Source organism: Podarcis muralis, chromosome Z (genome assembly GCF_964188315.1).
Source record: "Podarcis muralis chromosome Z, rPodMur119.hap1.1, whole genome shotgun sequence".
Classification (NCBI taxonomy): Eukaryota; Metazoa; Chordata; class Lepidosauria; order Squamata; family Lacertidae; genus Podarcis; species Podarcis muralis.
The window spans coordinates 8351397-8372876 of NC_135673.1; the positions used below are offsets into that span (position 1 = coordinate 8351397).

The 21480-nt window shown below is 45.5% G+C and overlaps 1 protein-coding gene across 4 annotated transcripts in view; it reads left to right on the forward strand.

Moving 5' to 3' along the window:
• Positions 1-21480, forward strand: part of TNC (tenascin C) — an 85296-nt gene that overhangs the window by 32184 nt on the left and 31632 nt on the right. For all 4 annotated transcript variants that reach the window (XM_077922697.1, XM_028714502.2, XM_028714504.2 and 1 more), the window contains exons 3-10: positions 2391-3983; positions 5961-6224; positions 7473-7588; positions 7692-7848; positions 10903-11172; positions 12724-12909; positions 13325-13414; positions 15956-16219. In XM_077922697.1, coding sequence (XP_077778823.1) covers positions 2391-3983; positions 5961-6224; positions 7473-7588; positions 7692-7848; positions 10903-11172; positions 12724-12909; positions 13325-13414; positions 15956-16219 — 2940 coding nt within the window. The remainder of the gene's footprint in view (positions 1-2390; positions 3984-5960; positions 6225-7472; positions 7589-7691; positions 7849-10902; positions 11173-12723; positions 12910-13324; positions 13415-15955; positions 16220-21480) is intronic.

The following is a 21480-nucleotide window of genomic DNA, read 5'->3' on the forward strand; positions in this document are numbered from 1 at the left end:
TATTATTTATACCCCGCCCATCTGGCTGGGTTTCGCCAGCCACTCTGGGTGGCTCCCAACAGAATTAAAAGCACAATAAAACATCAGACATTAAAAACTTCCTGAACAGGGCTGCCTTCAGATGTCTTCTAAAAGCCAGATAGTTGTTTATTTCCTTGACATCTGATGGGAGGGCATTCCACAGCATGGGTGCCACCACTGAGAAGGCCCACTGCCTGGTTCCCTGTAAGCTCACTTCTTGCATTGAGGGAACCATCAGAAGACCCTCGGAGGAGGACCTCAGTGTCCGGGCTGAACAATGGGGGTGGAGATGCTTCTTCAGGTATACTGGGCCGAGGCCATTTAGGGCTTTAAAGGTCAGCACCAACACTTTGAATTGTGTTCAGAAACATACTGGGAGCCAATGTAGGTCTTTCAGGACCAGTGTTATATGGTCTCGACTGCCACTCCCAGTAACCAGACCAGCTGCCGAATTCTGGAGCAGATGCTCCAATGCATGCAGAGCAGATGTTCTACCACCAAGCCATAACAACAGGTGTTATTGTTGTGGGATTCAGAAATGCTGCACAGTAAACTGCTGATTCCTCATATGTTTGCTGTCCTAAAAGGCTTTCAGTCTATTAGGTGGACCCAAATAAATAAATCAGGAAAGGAAGTTGTAGTTGAGAAAGGCCCATGATGGATAACAGGTACACGGTGCAGTTGTTTCATTTGTTCATTCTGTTTAATAATGTATACCTCACATTCCCAAATATTTCTTCAAAGAGCCTACTTACACATTCAGAACACAAAATGAATAAAGCATTCAACATTTAAAGGGGAATCAATATTAAATCCTATTAGCAGTCACAAAATAAACCCCAGTGTGGCTGGTACTTTTCCCTGTTTTAAATGGTGAGTGTGTTGTGAATAGACTGTGGGTAGCTAGGGATTCTATCTCACTTTTGTGCAATAAGTCGCATTCCGGCCATGCAAAAGTGAGAGGTCTGTACACACACGTCACATTTCTCCATCTCCCATCCAGGCAATCAAGAAGCATTGTCAAAGAAGCATTCCAGCCACCCAAATGTACTCAGGCTGGATGCAGCCTATGGGAGGGTCTATGATCTGGAGAGAGTCCTTTTGAGGGCCAAAAAAAAGAGGCATGGAGGGTTGTGTATGGCTCTGTAGCCTGAGTTTCCCACCCCTGGGTAGGTGGATAGACTATATGCAAGGAGGTGGTGCATCACAGTTAGGAAGCAACTGGTATTGGCTGTAGGCACCCTACTAGAGGAAGGGCCTTAGCAGAAGCATGGTAATACAGGCCCCTGTTGTCAGCCCTGGAAAAGCATTCCCCATGCACCCTTCATCCAGTGAGCTCTGGACAGGCTCGAAAAGGCCACACGAAAACAATCCTGCATTCACACATACATTTGCAGCTATTGAGATTCCTCCCCACCATCAGCGCAGGTTTATGAATCAAGAATGCCAAGGAAGGCAGAAAAGTCAGTGAACCAACTTCTCATTATCATTAATTGCTTAATGCCAAGATAAGTATGTAAGTGGGTTACAAAAACAGCTACACAAATATAAAAACATCCATAATGAAAAGGCACATTGTGTTGTATCAAATTCCATGTTAAAGGCATTTAGTGGCATACGTGTTCTGTTTGTGAATGCTGTTGCACAAGAAAATGCATAAGCAGGTTTGTGGTAACTTTGCTGCGCAACATATTTGGCACTCTGTCCTGCAATGAATTTCATCTTGCCCACGGCTAACACTCAGTTGTCCACTAGCCCAAGAGACTTTTGCTTCAGCAGACAGAGACATAGCTCAGAGAAGACTCACTGAAATTAATTGTCATGACTAATTTCAATGAGTCTGTTCCAGATATAATTTAGTTGGAGAATAAAACATTAAAACAATATAAACTTGCACCATCAAAACATGTAACAAAACAATCCCATTAAAGCAGTTAAAACAGGAGCCTCAAGTCAAGAGAACAAGGGAACACCTACCTAAGTATTGTCAGAAGCTGAAAGGATGCCAGTACAGGTGATTGGTTGGTGTGTTTTTCCCCAAGTTTGATTTTTTTTGAAATTTCTGACTTAAACCAAGACTTGGAAGGAGTAGCAGTGTGCCTCTGAGTACCAGTTCTTGGGAATCACAAGTTGGGGAATGGGCTGTTGTGCTCAGGTCCTGCTAGTGGGATTCCCATAAGCATCCAGGTGACCACTGGGATAACAGGATGCTGGACTAGATGGGCCGTTGGCCTGATCCGGCAGGGCTCTTCTCATGTGTTTATGTTAATGGAGGGAAACTTCTTATCCATAATGTTTTCTGGTGCTTCTTTGTTAGCCATTGCTGTAATTTTTTTATGATGGCCTGCTTCCTTGTTTCACTGGCACAGGTCACATTGATGCTACTCCCTACTGCAGTGGACGCGGAAACTACAGTAATGATGTCTGTGGCTGCATCTGTGAACCTGGTTGGAAGGGCCCCAACTGCTCTGAACCAGAATGCCCCCAGAATTGCAACAACAGAGGGCAATGTGTCAATGGCAAGTGCATTTGTGATGAAGGCTTCACAGGGGAGGACTGTGGGCAACTGACATGTCCTGGGGACTGCAATGACCAAGGCAAATGTGTTGATGGCAAGTGTGTGTGTTTTGATGGCTACGCCGGGGAGGACTGTAGCCAGGAAGTTTGCTTGGTGCCATGCAGCGAGAATGGGAAATGCGTCAATGGGCAGTGCATCTGTACAGAAGGCTTCAGTGGGACAGACTGCAGCCAATCCCTGTGCCTCAATAATTGCAATAACCGTGGGCGCTGTGTGGAGGAGGAGTGTGAGTGTGACGAAGGTTACACTGGAGAAGATTGCAGTGAGCTTATTTGCCCCAACGACTGCTACGACCGTGGCCGTTGCGTTAATGGGACCTGCTATTGCGATGCTGGGTTCACTGGAGAAGATTGTGGGGAAATGACTTGTCCCAGCAACTGCCATGGGAATGGTCGTTGTGACAAGGGTTCGTGTGTATGCTATGAAGGGTTCATGGGGGATGACTGCGCCGACCGGAGGTGCCCCAAAGACTGCAACAAACGCGGCCGTTGTATTAATGGACAATGTGTGTGCCATGCAGGTTTCCTGGGCCTTGACTGTGGAGAAGTGAGATGCCCCAGTGACTGCAACAACCACGGTCGCTGTGTGAATGGCCAGTGCGTGTGCAATGAAAAGTACATGGGAGATGACTGCAGTGAACTGCGGTGCCCCAATGACTGCAATAACCGTGGCCGCTGCATCAAGGGGCAGTGTGAGTGTGATGAGAGGTTTATGGGGGATGACTGTGGAGACTTGAAATGCCCTAATGACTGCCACAACCATGGAAGGTGTATCAATGGGCAGTGCATGTGCAACGAGGGCTTTGTGGGTGAGGACTGTGGGCAGCTGCAGTGCCCCAACGACTGCAACGACCGGGGACGCTGTGTCAATGGCAAGTGTGTGTGTGATGACGCCTTCACTGGGGTGGACTGCAGTGAACTGCGGTGCCCAAAAGACTGCAACAGGCATGGTCGCTGCATCAATGGCCAGTGTGTGTGTGATGAGGGCTACACAGGGGAGGATTGTGCTGAAAGGACCTGTCCCAATGACTGCAACAACCGTGGGCGCTGCATCAATGGTGTGTGTGTTTGCAATGAAGGCTTTGTTGGGGATGACTGCCGAGAACTGGCCTGTGTGAACAACTGCAGTGGCCGAGGCCGTTGCATGAACGGGCAGTGTGTTTGTGAAGAGGGCTTCACCGGGGTAGACTGCAGCCAACTGCAGTGCCCCAAAGACTGCAACAATCAAGGGCGCTGCATCAACGGAGTGTGCATATGCGACGAGGGATACCAGGGACAAGATTGCAGTGAGCAGTCCTGCCCCAACAACTGCAACGATCTCGGCCGCTGTGTCAACGGACAGTGTGTCTGTGAAGAAGGTTATGTAGGCGATGACTGTTCTGATGGTAAGTACCACCCAAACAGTTACCATTATGTGCATGGGCTCCCCCCCCCCCCCGGAGGCAAGGTGGGGCAGTTGCCCACATGGATGAATCACCATTCTCAGCATTCTTTTGTTTATTTGTTTTTTATTTATGAAATTTTAACAGCTTTTATGCACACATTGTACTGTATTCATCACTTCTTTTCCAAAGACTTCCTAACCCATCTCTCTGTGGCATACCATGGAAATCTTGATCTGCTACATATCCTCATATTTTACCCATTATCATTTCAAGACTTCCTTTTTGATGTTATCTGCTACTCATATGTTAACTCCTACTTGTAGGTTAAATTGTATATTATACCCTCTAAGATAATCTCCAAAACACCTCCACTCTTTTCTTATCTTTAACTCATCCTTATTCCTTAGTTTTGCCGTCATGGTTACTAATTCTATGCATTCTATCCATTTTTTCTGCCAGATTTCCTTTGTGGGTATCTCTTCTGCTTGCCTTTTTTTTTGTTTGTTTGTTTGTTTGTTTTTTTGCATATACTATTCTAGCTGCAGTGGTTGCGTACAAAAAAATATTGAGTGTCTTTTTTGGAATGTCATCACCTATTATCTCTAATAGAAAGGCCTCTGGTATTTGGGGAAATGTGAGTTTTAGAATCTGTTTCTAATTCTGTGTGGATAATTTACATGAGCATATTTGCATGACCACCACGTATGGATCAGGGTTCCCTCCACTTCGTGGCACTTCCAGCATAAATTAGACCCTTTTAAATACATTTTCACTATTTTTTCTGGGTGTCAAGTACCACCGGTACATAATCTTTTGTAGGTTTACTTAATATGTTGTAACCAATATCTATGGCCCATTTTGTCATTGGCCCATTTTGCCCCACACTTTCTAGGCAGAGGTCTGCACTTTAAAGTTCCAAGCCTGAGTACTCTTTCTTTTCCTCCCCAGAGCTTTCCCTATGAAAACCTGCTCTTTAAAACTGAAGTGCAATGAAAAGCAATTTGGGTTTTCTGTGGATTTCCGTTTCCTCCAATTCAGCTGTAAAGAGCAGGTTTTTGTGGGGAAAGCTCAGGAGCAACAACAACAAAAAAGAGCACTTGGACAGAGCTTTAAAGCATGGAAGTATGAGAAGGCTAGAGTGAAGAGAAAAGCAACCTCCTCTCAGCACCCTAAACAAACTGTGTTTCCAGGAGTCTCTGAGGGAAGCTGTTACAGTTTAAAGTGCTATGATACTGTTCTAAATGCACAGTGCAGATGGCTTCAAAGTTAAAGGTAAAAGGTAAAGGTACCCCTGCCCGTACGGGCCAGTCTTGACAGACTCTAGGGTTGTGCACCCATCTCACTCTATAGGCCGGGGGCCAGCGCTGTCCGGAGACACTTCCGGGTCACGTAGCCAGCATGACAAAGCTGCATCTGGCGAGCCAGCGCAGCACACGGAACACCGTTTACCTTCCCGCTGGTAAGCGGTCCCTATTTATCTACTTGCACCCGGGGGTGCTTTCGAACTGCTAGGTTGGCAGGCGCTGGGACCGAACAACGGGAGCGCACCCCGCCGTGGGGATTCGAACCGCCGACCTTTCGATCGGCAAGCCCTAGGCACTGAGGCTTTTACCCACAGCGCCACCTGCGTCCGAAGTGGCTTCAAAGTTAGAAACGAGCTAAAGGTTCAGCACAAACATTTAATAGAGACCTCTTTTAACTGTACTATGTTGAACAGCAGGGTATGGGTAGCATTTTTTTCTCTAAAAACAACAACAAGCAATGTGAAATCCATGTTCTAGTGTACATAGGGTGCTGGTGGGAGCCCTTAGAACCCTGATTCCCCACCCGCAGTCCAAAATGACTACCCCCACCCCTGTTCATGCAGCCTAGCCCTTAGCATGGCAAATGATCTGTGTCTCAGTTTTAAAAACACATGCCATTTGATTCTCTGCCATAGTACATGTTTTTATTTTATCTTTTAATTTCTCTTCTTAGTATTGCCTCCAAGAGATCTGACAGTTACAGATGTGACTGACAAGACTGTCAACCTGGAATGGAAGAATGAAAATGTGGTCACTGAATACCTCATCACCTACATCCCTACCAGAACTGGTGGCTTAGACTTTGAGTTCAGAGTGCCTGGGAACCATACGTCAGCCACCATCCGAGAGCTGGAGCCTGGTGTGGAATACTTCATCCGTGTTTTTGCCATCCTGAAGAACAAGAAGAGCATCCCAATTAGTGCCCGGGTAGCCACTTGTGAGTACATTAAAGCCCAGCTGAGACATTCAATTAACTTGTTTGTCTACAAAACACTTACCTTCCTGTAAAATCAGGATGGTATACATGGGTGCACTGCTGTTTGCTTCTATGTTATTATTTCTATGTTATGAGCCCAGATGTAATTAAGTGGGTACTAGTTGGGGCAGCCATCATTTCCCCTGGTTCAGAAATCCTTTCTCCAATACTAGCCAAGTGCAAAACACCTCTTATTTAGCAAAGGAGGCTGGTCCATTAGGGTGAATGGGGCCTGACACTGCCCTGCCAGCTCTCACCTGCCTACCTTTTTTACTTAGGACCAGCGCAGAGGGTAGAACTGCCTATTAGCGTCCTCCTCCTTCCTCTGCCCCTTGCAGAACCAAGCAGGGAGGCGCTTCATCAGAAAGCCATACCTGAGTGAAGCCAATGCCCTTACTCTGGAATGACAACATGTAGGCAAAGGGGGGAAATGGGCCAAGGACGGGGCATGAAAAGATTTAAGCTATCTTTACAGCCCCCGCCTCCCGCCCTGTTGATATTTTCAACCCCTCCCATTGCAAGAATCTCCTGATCTGATGTTTTCAGAAAGGAGGGGGCGGAAACTGCTCTTCTTCTCTTCCGCTCCTGACTGCCTGCCTGACTCTGTGTGGAGAGAGTCTTATCTATGTAGTGACTAGATGGCTGAGTGGGAGCTGTAACACTCAATGCAAGCCAGTAGTTCTTTAGTTTGCAGTAGCTATTAGAAATAAAAGAAGTTATGCTTCACAGCTAGCTTCCGCGTTATTTATTCTCTGCTGAGTCTGGTCTCACAATGCACAGTTGTGAGTCCAGTGCACTGAGACCTGCTTTCCAGAACTGGAAGGTCTCTGAAAGTGCTCCAGTTGCCTAGCCCAGTTAGGGCAGAACCAGTTATTAAGCCCAGTCGCTGACATCGGTTGAAAGGCGTACTGACACGCCCCACCCCACATTGCAAACAGGAATGTGGCTCTTTGCAACCTTCCAATGAGTTGATGAAGTTGGAGGAACTGCTTTGTTTCAGTCCTAAATCCTGGGCCTTCCTCAAGAATGACAGGGAAAAGATTTGATAGTGTGTTCCCAGTATGTCAGATTTCCTCTTTGTAGCTTACTGGCTTTCAAGTAGAGTTCCAGCATATAGTGTTGGGGGTATTTCTATATATATATTTAATGAATATGGTTTGAACGCTGAAGCCATGCCTCATGCATCTGCTTTCTGCTATTGCTTTCCAGATTTGCCCGCTCCAGATGGCTTGAAGTTCAAGTCTATTAAAGAGACATCAGTGGAGGTGGAGTGGGACCCCCTGGACATCCCATTCAGTGGATGGGAGATTGTTTTTAACAGCCTGGTAAGGAAAGATATGTCCTATGAGTGGGTCCCTTGTGATGTGAATGGTCCTGGTTACATTTCTTGCTTCTTTAAATTCCAATTGTTTAACTTATGCATTGCAGAAGGAGGAAGACAATGTGGGAATCAGGAACAGTCTAAAGAAGCCTCAAACATCGTATTTGCAACCAGGCTTGGCACCAGGACAACAATATAATGTGTCTCTTTATGTTGTGAAGAATCAAACCAGAGGACCTGGCCTCTCCAGGGTAATAACAACAAGTAAGTAGCAACTGAATGTGACCAGCCTCTAGGTGACTGTGCCAGTTATTAGTCTGACCGATTTAGTGAGTTGCTGCTCTTGTTTGTTGCGGGAAGAAAATAGATACCCTGGGAAGGTGAGCAAGCAGCAATGCTGAGAGAAAGCTAGAATGGATGGCATTTGCAGTGGATGACTGTAGCAACTGTCAAAACTGATGGTTGCTGCAATCTTCAAGAGGCTTCTCACCAAACAAAGGATGAGCAAGGTCATCAACAAAAGCATAATGAAGTACTCTATATCCAAACCACAAGCATTATCACTGGAGAACATTTTAACACTAAAGACTACTTAGTTGATTTGAATCTATTTTTCCCAATAGAGGCTGCAATTGCAGAATACTGAAAAATCAGTGCTCTTTCTATAGTGAGAAAATGAGATGCCAAGGTCTGACAGCAAACACTAGAGCCTGTGCTGTGAAAGGGAAGGGAGAAAGCAAACCAGTCAAACCAGCCTCTTCCTCTTAACTTCCACTGCTGGGAAAGGGCCCATGCAACAAGAGCTCCTTCTTCTCACCAGACACCCTGCCCCTCAACTGCTGCAGAACACTCCAGATAGCCCAACCCAACCTTGGGCAATATGAGACTGTCTTTATCTGACTCAGTCAAAGCCTTAGCCTGCCCAAAAGCAGTTCATTTTAGGATTCAGGAGTTGGATAACTGGTGTATAATCTCATTTAAAGGGCTTGTTACATTTTATGTGCTCATTGGTGTCTTCTGCGCAGCAACGTTTCAAGCTGGGGGACTTAGAATTACAGAATCATAGAACTGTAGGGCTGGGAGGGACATAAATGGTCATCTTGTCCAACCCCCTACAACACAAGAATCATATCTAAGGATTCATTGACAGATAGCCATCCAAACTCTGTTTGAAAACCTCAAATGAAGGAGAGTCCATGACTTCCCAAGGTAGTCCATTCCATTGTCAAACAGCCCTTACCACCAGAACTTTATTCCTAATGTTTAGTCAGATTCTCCTTTCTTGTAATATGAATCCATTTGTTCAGATCCAACCCTCTGGAGCACCAGAAAACAAGCTTGGTCCATCTACCGTGGTACAGACCTTCAAATATTTGAAGATGGCTATCGTTTCACCTCTCAGTCTTTTCTTTCTGAACATACCCATCTCCCTCCCAGCTCCTCAAGTCTTTCCTGATCCTCTGGGGAATCTCTGGTCCACCCATTGGTCATGTTTCACCTGTTGGTCAGGAATCTCCTTAGAACTCAGGGAACAAGATGAGGGATCTGGTCCCAGTAGGTCCACATGGGAAGAACCAAGCCTCCTCCTTGGAACTCCTGTGGTAGGACCATGTGGCACATGAGGATTCTTGGTCTGGGGCATGACAGCCAAGGAGCAAGTCATGGGAGTTGAAGCCTTTCTCACATGTCCTCCCTCCTCACCTCCACAGTGTAATGGGCAGCAATTGGAAAGATAATTTGCTTCTCAGAACTGCAGTCACCTAACCTCTCACATAGGTGGGACGCGGGTGGCGCTGCAAGTTAAACCATAGAGCCTAGGGCTTGCTGATCGAAAGGTCGGCAGTTCGAATCCCCCCAACTGGGTGAGCTCCCGTTGCTCAGTCCCTGCTCCTGCCAACCTAGCAGTTCAAAAGCACGTCAAAGTGCAATAAAATAAATAGATACCGCTCCGGCAGGAAGGTAAATGGCGTTTCCATGCACTGTTCTGGTTTGCCAGAAGTGGCTTAGTCATGCTGTCCACATGACCTGGAAGCTGTACGCTGGCTCCCTTGGCCAATAAAGCGAGAGCGCCACAACCCCATGTTCAGTTTCTGTTAATTGATTCTCATGGGAAACTTGCAGATTCTGGCTTCACACAATTAACTTAAGGCAGTGTCAATTTATTCTTGGCAGAAAGCCCAGGTCTGCTTGACCTAGAAACTACTTACTCTGATTGGTTAACGACCAGCACTCAACTCTGTTATCTAGGGATTGCTAGCACAGTTTGATGTGAGGTGTGTTAGGAGTTGGAGTAGAAGTGCTGTGTATGGTTTTGAGAGAGAGAGAAAGAGAGGATTTATTTTGCTTTTATTTGTATGCAGAAACTCTGCTGGTTTTATTTTTTTTCCTTTTTAATAAATCCTCTAAATAGTTATTCTGAGTCTAGCTGACTAGTCATTACCGCCGCAACTAGCTTCCTCGCTGTGCAGGAAAACTCTGCTACGTTTGGGCTAAAGCCAATAGGGCTATGCCTGACACTTCAAAGTTCCATGACCCCAGAGTCGTCCACGACTGGACCTAACAGTCAGGGGTCCCTTTAACTTTACCTTTAACCTCTCACATAGTGTGGGCTGCATCTAACCGGATGGCTACTCATTTCATAGTGGGGAGGGGGCCTAATTGAAAGGCAAGGCCTGGGGGCCCACTGACAGCCTCCTTCCAGATGCCCCACAAGAACTGGGAGCCAACACTGTTGGAGAGACTAGTAACATAATATTGACACACATTGGGATAGGAAAAGTAAGAGTACAATGGAACTGTGGAGGATGTAGAGCCATCCGTTGAAAAAAACTATCTCTCTGCATTTCTGTTGGGTCACCTTCCTGCTGTGTCTAGATTCTTACAGCAGTAAAGAGGAACAATAAAGGCACTTTATGTCACTGCAGTTCTCATTGCTGCTGCAAAAAGCATATGGATGTCCCCAGAGGGTTAGTGAGTGGGCAGCAGTACTGAAGCGGGGAGGGGGGGCTCTCTGCATGTGCCTGTAGCAACTGTCAGATTGAATAGCTGCTCACCACATGGGGAAAACATTTTATCAAGTTTTATATGTTTTATTAGATACAGAGAAAATTAGAAAATGTGGTAACTAATTAATTAATTAAATGAAAATGAAGACTGTTTTGAGATGGAGTTGTATGGTCTCTGCACACCCCCACCCCAGAGAATTTTTGCAATTCATTCAGATTTATTTTTGCACCCTTTAAAAAGCCTATTCATGAAGGAGTTGTATGGTATCCAAATATTCTAAATCCCTGTCTCATCCTTTTTGGTACTCAACAGAGCTTGATGCCCCCAGCCAGATTGAGGCAAATGATGTTACAGACACTACAGCACTGATCACATGGTTTAAACCATTGGCTGAGATTGATGGTGTTGAGCTGACTTTTGGGCCCAAGGATGTCCCTGGGGACCGAACAACCATCGACCTCTCGAAGGATGATAGCCAATACTCTATTGGGAATCTGAAACCACACACCGAATATGAGGTGACACTAGTGTCCCGACGTGGGGATATGGAGAGTGACCCTGTTACGGAAACCTTTGTCACAGGTAAGAAGTGGTCAGAGTTCTCCTTCCTACTTACCTACCTACCTACCTACCTACCTACCTACCATTGTTTCCAGTGTGGCAGCAATGGATGCAATGGTGTCCTTGAATTATAACTTTGGTGCCAATAGACCCACTGAGCTCCCTCTCACTCAATGCCCTTTTAGTCATGAGGTGGTGAGGAATTTACTTTTTTTAATCCCTTGAGAACTGCATAGAACTGGGGGAGGAAGTTGGAAGACAGACACACTTTCCCACTTCCCTTTTCAGCTCTACGTGCTTGTCAGGTCTTGTATTAATTGTACTGGATCTGACTTTCTCCCAGATCACTTGGCAAAGCAAAGTGTATGATCAGAGCAAACTGGCAAACCATAAGCTGCAAGTTGGGACCAGGCTGGTCTTCTCTTGCTGGAGTTCTTGCCTGAATAGCAGCTGATGACTTTTGCTCCTTTGGCCAATGGTTGGGACCAGAGTGTTCTTTTCCATTACCTGCTTCTACAGTTCCAGTTCAAGAACTCCAACAGGTAGTTGGAGCAGGGTGTTCTTTTCTGGCAAAGCAGCAGCAGCTGCTTCAGCCAATGGATGGGTCCAGGCTAGTCTCTTTCTTGCCTTGATGTTCTTCCTGGGAGACAGGTGGAGCAGCCCCCCAGTGGGCCTTGGTCTATTGGCTGATTGCAGAGGCCAGTGCGTGTTGCCCTTGAGCTCTGCAAGCTCAGAGCAGACTTCTACTATGCACCAAATCCATTACTTTTAAAACTATCTACTTTCGGAGAATTAATTCAATCCTTTTTTTACTTTTCTTACTACAAATACCTGCCTTGGAACCATGGTGCACTGCAGAACATTATGGCGCAATCCACGGGGCACATTCAGTGGACTAGTTACGCCTTTGAGCATCACTATTGCTCCACATGAACTGCAGATGTGCACCAAAGCTCACCCAAAGTGCAACTGCAGACACACTTCTCTAGAAATGCTTGGGAGTACTGGGAACACTGGTGTGCCACCACACTGAGGAATCTCTTGAGAATCTTCTGAGGAACAGCAGGGCACCCTGGGATTTAATCCAGAAACCGCTGCTCTATCACAAGGGTGGGGAACTTGTAGTCCTGCAGTCTGCAGATGTTGCTGAATGCCAATCCTTTTCAGTACCAACCAGCATGGCTAATGGTTAGTGTTCACTGGGATTGTAGTGTAGCAACACTTGAAGGGCTACAGGTTTCCTATCTATGCTGACATACCAAGGTTGAAAGTATTGGGTTGTATCCAACTAGGTTCTACTCAAGGTAGACCCATTGAAATGAATGAACCTGTTAGTCATGTCCATTAATGCCAATGAGTCTACTGTGAATAGGCTTGGCATTGGGCAGAAACTGTTATGCTGCTGGAAAGAGATAGTTCATAAATGCTGAACCAAATCTGAACAGAGCAGAAGGAAGTTTGCCCATAACTAATGGGGAACATGTCCTAACATTTGTTAAGCCCAAAGCTTCCCCTGCAGTTCTGCATACACAAACTTTGCTAACAGTTAACCACCTTCCTTCTTCTGCCCAGAACTGGATGCTCCCAAAAATCTGAAGCACCTGTCTCAGACAGACAGCACCATCACCCTGGAATGGAAGAACAGCCAAGCAACACCAGAAGCTTACAGAATTAAGTATGCCCCCATTTCTGGTGGAGATCATGCTGAAGTCACAGTACCCAGAAGTGACCAAGCCACAACCAAAGCTACACTCACAGGTATGGTTCACCTGAAAGGTAGTCAAGTTACTGTTGGACCAAATGTCTATATAAGTTGCATGGCCTCAAGCTTGAATTGCATTCTTAAGACTACAAATCTTATCATGCAGGGCTAGTTATAAGACTACAAATCCTATCATGCTGTGGCATTCACAAGTTCTTAATCTTTTTTATTAAATAAAAGAGGGGGACACCTTTTTGACTGACACAGAGATGGCAAAACATATATGTTTAATATAAAAGATAAATAATTGCACTTTTAAAATCTTCACAACTAAGGTTTTATTCCTATGAAAATGTATACTTGTTTAATATATTAATTGATTGGTTTAAGAACATATAATTAATTGAAACTTCTTTAATCAAATGGCAACATGAATAAAGAGCTATTTCTGTTGTTGCTGTTGTTGTTTAGGTCTCAGGCCAGGAACAGAATATGGCATTGGAGTGACAGCTGTGAAGCAGGACAAAGAGAGCTCTCCTTCCACTATTAATGCTGGAACTGGTAGGAAAATGTCTCATCTTCTTTATAACAGGAAACAAATTGCCTGCCAGGAACCCCGGGGCTGTGGATTGTATGTGTAGCCAGGATTCAGTGCCCTCTTCAGACATAGAAAGGAATAGCAGCAGTGATCGACTAGCAGTACAAAGCCTTTGTATTGTCCAGATTCAATATAAATACTTTCTCCATCTTTCCCAGCTTAAGATACTGATGCCTGGGTTCCTGAGCCACAGAATACATTATGCAGGTCTCGATTCAAGTATTGTCACCCAGGGCTGCAGCCTGACCCTGACAGTCTCCATTAAACATTCAGCATTACAGGAGTAATGAAGCTTTTCCAGCTCAAGGGATGCTTCCCCTCAGGGGCATCCCTTTTAGAGATGCACGCCAGTAGTGGGTGTGGCCAGAGGCAAAAAGTGGGCAAAGCAAAGGATGGGATTCTAACCTTGGTAAGCTAGGCTCCATTCCAGCTTTGCAGAAGTGAGAGGTTTCTAAACACATACCTTTCATCATCCTCCATCAAGGGAAGAAAGGGTAATAATCACAATTCAATGTCATATACGATTCAGGCAAAAGCACTTGAAAAAGTCACAGGGCAGTGCTGCTGAGAGACGGGCATTGGTGAGAAGGTGTGGTCCTGTGGGCTGGATAGAGAGGCTTGGAGGGCCACATTTGGCCCCTGGGCCCTAGAAAAATAAGGGGAGCCAGTAAAAACGGGAACCATTATAAGTATTATTATCATTTATTTTTTCTCTAATGGGCTGTCAGTTAGTGAGACCATCACCATAGCCCACTTAAACCGGGACTTGGGTGTATAGTTGGGGTTCCCTTCTTGTGATATTGGTTTCCAAAGCTGGTAGGCAGACCTCTTTGAAACCCACATTTTCCCCATTTGTATGTAACCCTAAGCCAAACAGTGGTATGGTACAAATAAGCAAATGTGCAGGCTTCCAGAGAGGAGATCATGGCTGCCTTATGCCTCACTGCTCACTTTGCTGCTATGCTTAGCTAAACTGTGGTTTGGCTTAGAGGGTCATTCAAACCTGGGCTTGTGCTTTAACTCTCTCCACAAGCTGTAAACTCTAGAGCAAACCTGTAGGAGCTCATGGTCTGTTTGGAGAGAGCTAAATCCTGGCTCAAAGCTTGGATGACATACTGAGCCAAACCATGGTTTAGTTTGGCACAGCACAGCACCAAAATGGCTGGGGAGAAGCAAATTGGCTTCATTCTCCTGTCAGGGAGCCTACGTGTTTGCTTATTGCATACAAACCAGGCCAGTGTTTTTGTTGGATGCAGTGTGCATTCACATAGGAAGTGCTGAATTACCTTGGGCACCAGGTGAATGAACATTCAGAATATCCCACATACTTTCACAAATGATTTTTCTGCACTCTTAAGAGTACAACTCACATGATCTAGATTAGAACCAACACCTTTCTCAATACAGAGGGGACTACAGAGCACAAAGCTCCCAGGACTGAACTAGACCAGTGATTTCAAAAAATGGATAAATATCGTGCCAACGTTCTGCGGATATATGTACATTTCAAAATTGCAGAGAGAGCTTGCTAGGCTCTGTCATGCATAAAGCCACGTAAATTTGGAGCACACTGCACTCTTTCCTCCTGTATCAGCAAATTTCTAACTGGCACTCTGCCTGTCCTGGAATAGAGAGGGGAGTCAGAAAACTGGTATGTGGGTAGGGCTGTTTTACCTCCCTCTTGAAGCCACTTCTGAAGAGGACATTGGCATGGACTAAAAAGTTTCTTTCAAATCACTAATAGTGGTGGTCAACCAGTGGTTGTCACTAGGCCAGGTCTGAACTGCAGGCTATCTGCTCACCACTGTATCTTATATCGGGAAATGTGTCCCAAAAGTGCGTAGAAAATTGCAGCCAGGCAACAGGATCTGTCTGAGGGTTTGCAGAGGCAACGCTGTTTGAGCAACTAACAACTTCATCATAGGGCAGGGATGGGGAACCCTTTTCAGCCTGAGGGCCACATTCCCTTCTGAGCAACCTTTTGAGGGCCACAGGTCTATGGAGTCGGGGCCAGATGCAGAAGTGTGTTGAACAGCAAATGTAAATGCCACCATTATACAGTTTCTAGTTTCACTGCATGGGCCTGGATACCTGGCCACAATGCTGCCCACCACAGAAGGTGAGAGGACTTGTAACATGCTGCTCACTTTGTGTGGGGGGGGTATCTGTACCCAACATGCATTACATTTTTTGCTTCCACACCCCTGCAACCCCCACAACCCTTTCGCAACCCTTTCAGTAATATAGGATGAAACATCTCTTAAGCAATACAGTGCCAAATGTTTGGGAATTATCCAATAACAGTTCTCAGTAGAAGGAGACTCAACGTCTCTCTGCACTTTTTACACAGCTTGTAGTCCAGAAGAACAGGATCAACAGAATATACTGCTCCAGCTCCACCCAAACACAATTGTTCATTAACTGAGTCTTGTTAAATCGATTGGTCTACATGACCCAAAATGGTCCCCCAACTCTACAATTCTCTTATTTCTCTTTGCACACAGATCTGGATCGTCCCAAGGACTTGGAAATCACTGATCCTACCGAGACAACTCTCACTTTGCGGTGGAAAATACCCCGGGCTAAAATTGACCGCTATCGCCTTACTTACATGACCCCTGATGGGAGGAAGAATGAAATGGAGATTCCTGCCGATAGCACGTCTCACATCCTAAGGTCCCTAGATGCTGGGACAGAGTACACCATCAACCTTGTGGCAGAGAAGGGCAGGCACAAGAGCAAGCCTGCAACAGTGGTTGGCTCTACTGGTACGTGCCTTTGTGTTTGCATCTCCCCAAACAGGTTCTTGGATTGCACAATGGTTTCCAGCCCATGGCTGAGGGCCTGAAGCCAATAGCCCCTTGTACACTGACCCTTTGGCTCTGACACTTCAGTTCATGCCTCCATCCAAATTGTAGGCTTAAATTCCTAAGGGGTGTGGGTACAGCAGACAAAAAAAAGATAGGCAGCCCATAATATGCCTTTTCTGCAATCAGCCCCACTTCCCTCTTGCTCCAGCTTATGTTTGCATCATTTTAATGTTTCAAGAGTTCCAGTGGTCAGGCACATGAGCAGCAAATGTGCTTTGACCCCAAAGATGAGCCCTGTAATATGCCTCTTTTGCAAAGGATGGAACCAGGACACTGTGCGGTTATTTGCATGGTGATGTAAGTTGCCACATTAAATAATCTTCTAGATTGACTTGGGACAGGTTAGGGACAGACTGAACCTTAGCCCTATTCACACCTTAAAAGCAACTTTAAATAACCACTTTAAAAACAATCTGGGAACTGTAATTCATAATGGGTGCTGACAGTTGTTAGGAGACCCCCTAGTTCCCTTGCAGAGCTACAGCTTCTAGAGTGGTCTAACAATCAACCTCTCTTCACTGGGAAGTCTGGGACTGGTAGCTTTGGGGGAAGCTATGACTGTTTAACAGGGACGCGGGTGGCGCTGTGGGTAAAAGCCTCAGTGCCTAGGGCTTGCCAATCGAAAAGTCGGCGGTTTGAATCCCCGCGGCGGGGTGTGCTCCCGTTGCTCGGTCCCAGCGCCTGCCAACCTAGCAGTTCGAAAGCACCCCCGGGTGCAAGTAGATAAATAGGGACCGCTTACTAGCGGGAAGGTAAACGGTGTTCCGTGTGCTGCGCTGGCTCGCCAGATGCAGCTTTGTCACGCTGGCCACGTGACCCGGAAAGTGTCTCCAGACAGCGCTGGCCCCCGGCCTCTTGAGTGAGATGGGCGCACAACCCCAGAGTCTGTCAAGACTGGCCCATACGGGCAGGGGTACCTTTACCTTTACCTTTTATGACTGTTTAACATGGTGCTATAGTGCTTTAAATGTATGGTGTGAATATGGCCCTTGTCATGCAAAAGCTCATTCCCTGGGAGAGAAACCATCAAAGGCACAAGTTTACATCTGATTAATGCTTGCAGCCATAAATATGATAACAGCATCTTCTTTCTAGGAAAGAACTTTTCAGGTATGAGTTTCCCAGCCAGCTATTCCAAGTCTTTAGCTCCAGTTTTGGTGGTCTGTGCAGCTAAATAAGTAACAAGATCAAAGTTTCATTCTGTACATATTTACAAGATGTGCATTGATATTCAGATTAGTGTCTGGATGTTAATGAAATCCCCATTGTTCCTTTTATGTTTCAGCAATAAAAAATAGAGTTCTTTGATGGGGGGGGGGGCTGGCATGGGCAGCTCATTGACACCATATGGAAGGTTTATTCTTCACCTCTATAGTCCCATCTGGTTTTGAGAACCCAGGACAGTGAAATGCAGATGTTCCCCAAATTAGCACATGCTCCACATTTCCCCCATTTAGGTATTGAGTACTTAGGGACCACAAGGAAGGGAAAGGGCTTTCTTTTAGATTCTCATATCCAATACTGATCATTTGAAAATTTCAAGGCAGACAGTTTCTTTTAACCATCTGCCAAGGCAAAACTCTAAAAAATGCACATGCTATAAATAACTGGAATCTCTCTGCATGAAATAAATTATTGGTCTATTGTGGATAGGGATGGTGGGAAGGTATTCATTGCTCTCATCTTGCCTAGTTTTATCTGTCAACTTCTATATGAGGAAGGTCCAGATTCTGAGGGGTATTCCCATTCCTGCTCAGTGGTAGGGCACCTGATTTGCATGCAGAAGACTGCAGATTCAACCCCTGGCGTCTCTAGCTAGCGCTGGGAGAGACTCCTGCCTGAAGTCCTGAACAGCCACTACCAGTGTAAACTATACAGAGCTAGACTGAGCAATTGTATAAGGCAGCTTCCTATCTTCCAGGGGAAAGGGCTGTAGCTCTGTGGTAGAGCACATGCTTTGCATGTAGAAATTCCCAGGTCCAATCCCCCAGAATTTCCAGGTGGGGCTATAAGAAACTCTGGCCTGAAACCCTGGAGAACTGTTGCCAGTCAGTGAGTTGTATTGAACTGGGAGCACGCCCATTTAGATCAAGGAATCCAAGTTAGTCATGCTCATTAATTACAGTAGGTCTACTCTGAATAGGACTTACATTGGTCACAACACTATGTAGACAATACTGAGTTAGATGGGCCAAAGGTCTGACACAGTAAAAGTCAGTTTCCTGTGTTCCATATTCTTCTAGGGATTGTATAAACGAGGTCTGAGCAAAAGTTGTATAAACAAGTGAGCTCAGATGTCCAAATCTGGACATTTCTGGCATCAAAGCCTTAAACCCCCTAGGGTTTTCTTGTTTTTTATTTATCAGTGATCGTCAGCCCAGAGTTATTTCTTACCCACCCACCTCTTCCTGCTGGACAGGGACGCCAACTATAGGGGGCTCTGGGTGACTGAGCACCCACACCGCAGGGCCCCTAACTCAACTTCCAGTGCCTTGTGAAGCACCGGAAGTCATGTCTGAGGCCTTGTGAGACCTCAGAGATGCTTTTCTAGGCCTTGTGAGGTCTCGGAACCTGACTTCCGGGTTCTGAGGCCGGGGGATGTGTTTGACGTCATGACATCACATCGCAACGTGACATCATGATGTTACATGCACTGGGCACCCATAACCTGGGGCCCAAGTTGGTTCCACTGCTGCTGGGGTCCCTCCATAATAAGTACAGGAACTCTTGCATCAAAGTACTTCTAGCCACTGTTCTGTCTCCCTCTGCCTCCAAGTGAAGTTGCCCTCATCCCAATATATAAGCACCAGGAGGACCATTCAAACAAGGGCCCGGAAGGATGCTGGGATGTGACTCAGGGAGATGATTGTTCCCTTATTATATTCCCTTGATTGCCTCTAACGTGGGCAAGGAATCTTCCATCCTGAGCCAAATCATACAAGACATGTTGCTTCACCCCTTCTGCTGTTAAATGACACTAAGTCCCTTTGTATTCCTTTAGCATCAGGCAGCTTGAATAACCCAGGCTTGGCCTTCTGAATTGGCCTCTGTGATTCTTAAGTTGATGTCCCCCAGGAACAACCCATGGAAGCAAAGACGTGGGCAATTTGATAGCATTCCTCCAAAGCAAAACCTGAGTGGGCTTTTAGGAGCTGCAGCCGATGTCAGTCACACTCTGGGAAATAAGGAGCATGAATAACTTAGGTACATTGATTTTAGTGGGTCTACTCTTAGCAGAGCTTAGTTGGATTTGTTTTGTGGGATTTGGGTCCTAGAAAAAGAAATGGTAGGAATAGTTCCAAGGCCCTGATCCAGATTAAGTTAGATGGTCTCAAATCCCACTGTAACAACAGGGATTTAAGTTGCATTTCCTCCTTGAAGCTCAGGGTGACACACATTCCCTGCCCGCCAGTGTTGTCTTCACAACATCCCTGTGAGGTAGGGTAGACTTAGCTTCATAGCTGCAGCTTAGGATTTGAACCTGAGTCTCCCCCACCCTTTTTCTGGCATGCCAATCACTAGGACACACTGGGTCTCCTTCTGGTTAACTCCTTCTGCTCAAGGACCACAGGCAAACTGAAGTATAGTTCCATTTGAGACAAAGACAGTCAAAGTTCTACTTGCTCTCATTAACATCAGTAAAACTGCTTCATACTCTTCACCTCCTCAGCAGCAGGAAGTTCCTGCTCCATTGTAAAGGGTTGGCTGATTCCTGGGACAAAGAAAACCACTGCATCTAGGCCCTGTGTTGTCAATACTGACCAACAGCCACTCCCTGAGGTTTCAGGTCCATCTCTTTAGGTAGTAAAGAAGGCAGATTCACCCCAGTCAGCATCCAGGAAAGCATTCCCATCTGGTATGATTTAGGGAGATAGGAAGCTGCCCTAAAGTGAAGCAGACCATTGGTCCATCTAGCATCCCAATTGCTTGGTAATAGCTGTCCAGACAGGACACATTCATTGTTCAGGGTTGAATCTGGGACCTTCTGCATGCAAGGCAGATGTTCTCCCCCTGAGCTATGGCTGAAGTAACAGTGAGGGATCACATTTAAATTCTTTATAGCATTCATATTCTCAATATGAACAATATGAACCATATATAGAAATGGCGGCAGCAGAAGCTGGAGGCTTTGCTTAGAGTATAATAAATAGAGGAATTTCATTTTTGGAAGGAATGTTTATAGCCAGATATCTGTTGTCCATCCAAGAAGCTCTTAACTCAACACTGTATTTATTCTTTTCTTAATCTACCTGCTATGTCTGGCTACTGTCGCCTCATCTAGGCCTCTATATTTCTCATATTTATTATATTTCTACCCCATTCTTCCTTTTAGAGAGCTCAGAATAGCTACATGTAGCTCCCAGTCCAAGCTCATGCCTGCTTTGCTTTGGCAATGTTATAGAAACAGATCATGCACTGGGTTGTTACTAGGATGGGGAAGAAACTGGATTCAGTTTGCATTTAAAGATAAACCAGCCAAATTCACACTTTCCCAATTTAATGTGAATTGAAGCACAACCATCAAAATTCATACTGCTCTGAATCTTGTGATGTAGTTCTCCAGCCAAAAATTTTTGTACAGAAATGCATATACTAGTATACTGTGTGCAGGAGCATGCATATTAGTGAAAATAACATACAGAAATGCATTATGTTAGGAAAATCTGTTTTCTTAGTTGTTGAAAGCATGGCATTTTACCCATTTAACCACAGTATCCGAGAAAATATGAAATTGCTGTTCACTATGAAAACAGGACTCTCTTCCCTTGCCAGTAGAAGACAACTAATGTGGAGATATAGGGAGCACTATCCACTCCCTTCCTTGAAAACATAGAAGTCAACTTCTAGGGGCTGTGGGGGCTTTGGTCCCCACAATAAAATATTTACCTCCTTTACCTCATTCGTTACTGCATTCCTGTAATAGCTTTGGGGGAGCAAATATTGAATTGTTAATGGTTTACTGTAAAGCAGCAGACTGTATGTGTGTGTCTTACAAAATGAATATCAGATGGAAATCAGTCCCTGAATTGCCTTTTCAGATCCCACAGCTTAATATTCTTGCTTGCTAGAAAGCTATAGCTTTACTGAGGCTATCAAGGTTTATAGGTGGCTTCGCTGATGTCTGCTTCCTCAGCTGTGTTCCTGAATCTCCTTTGGAA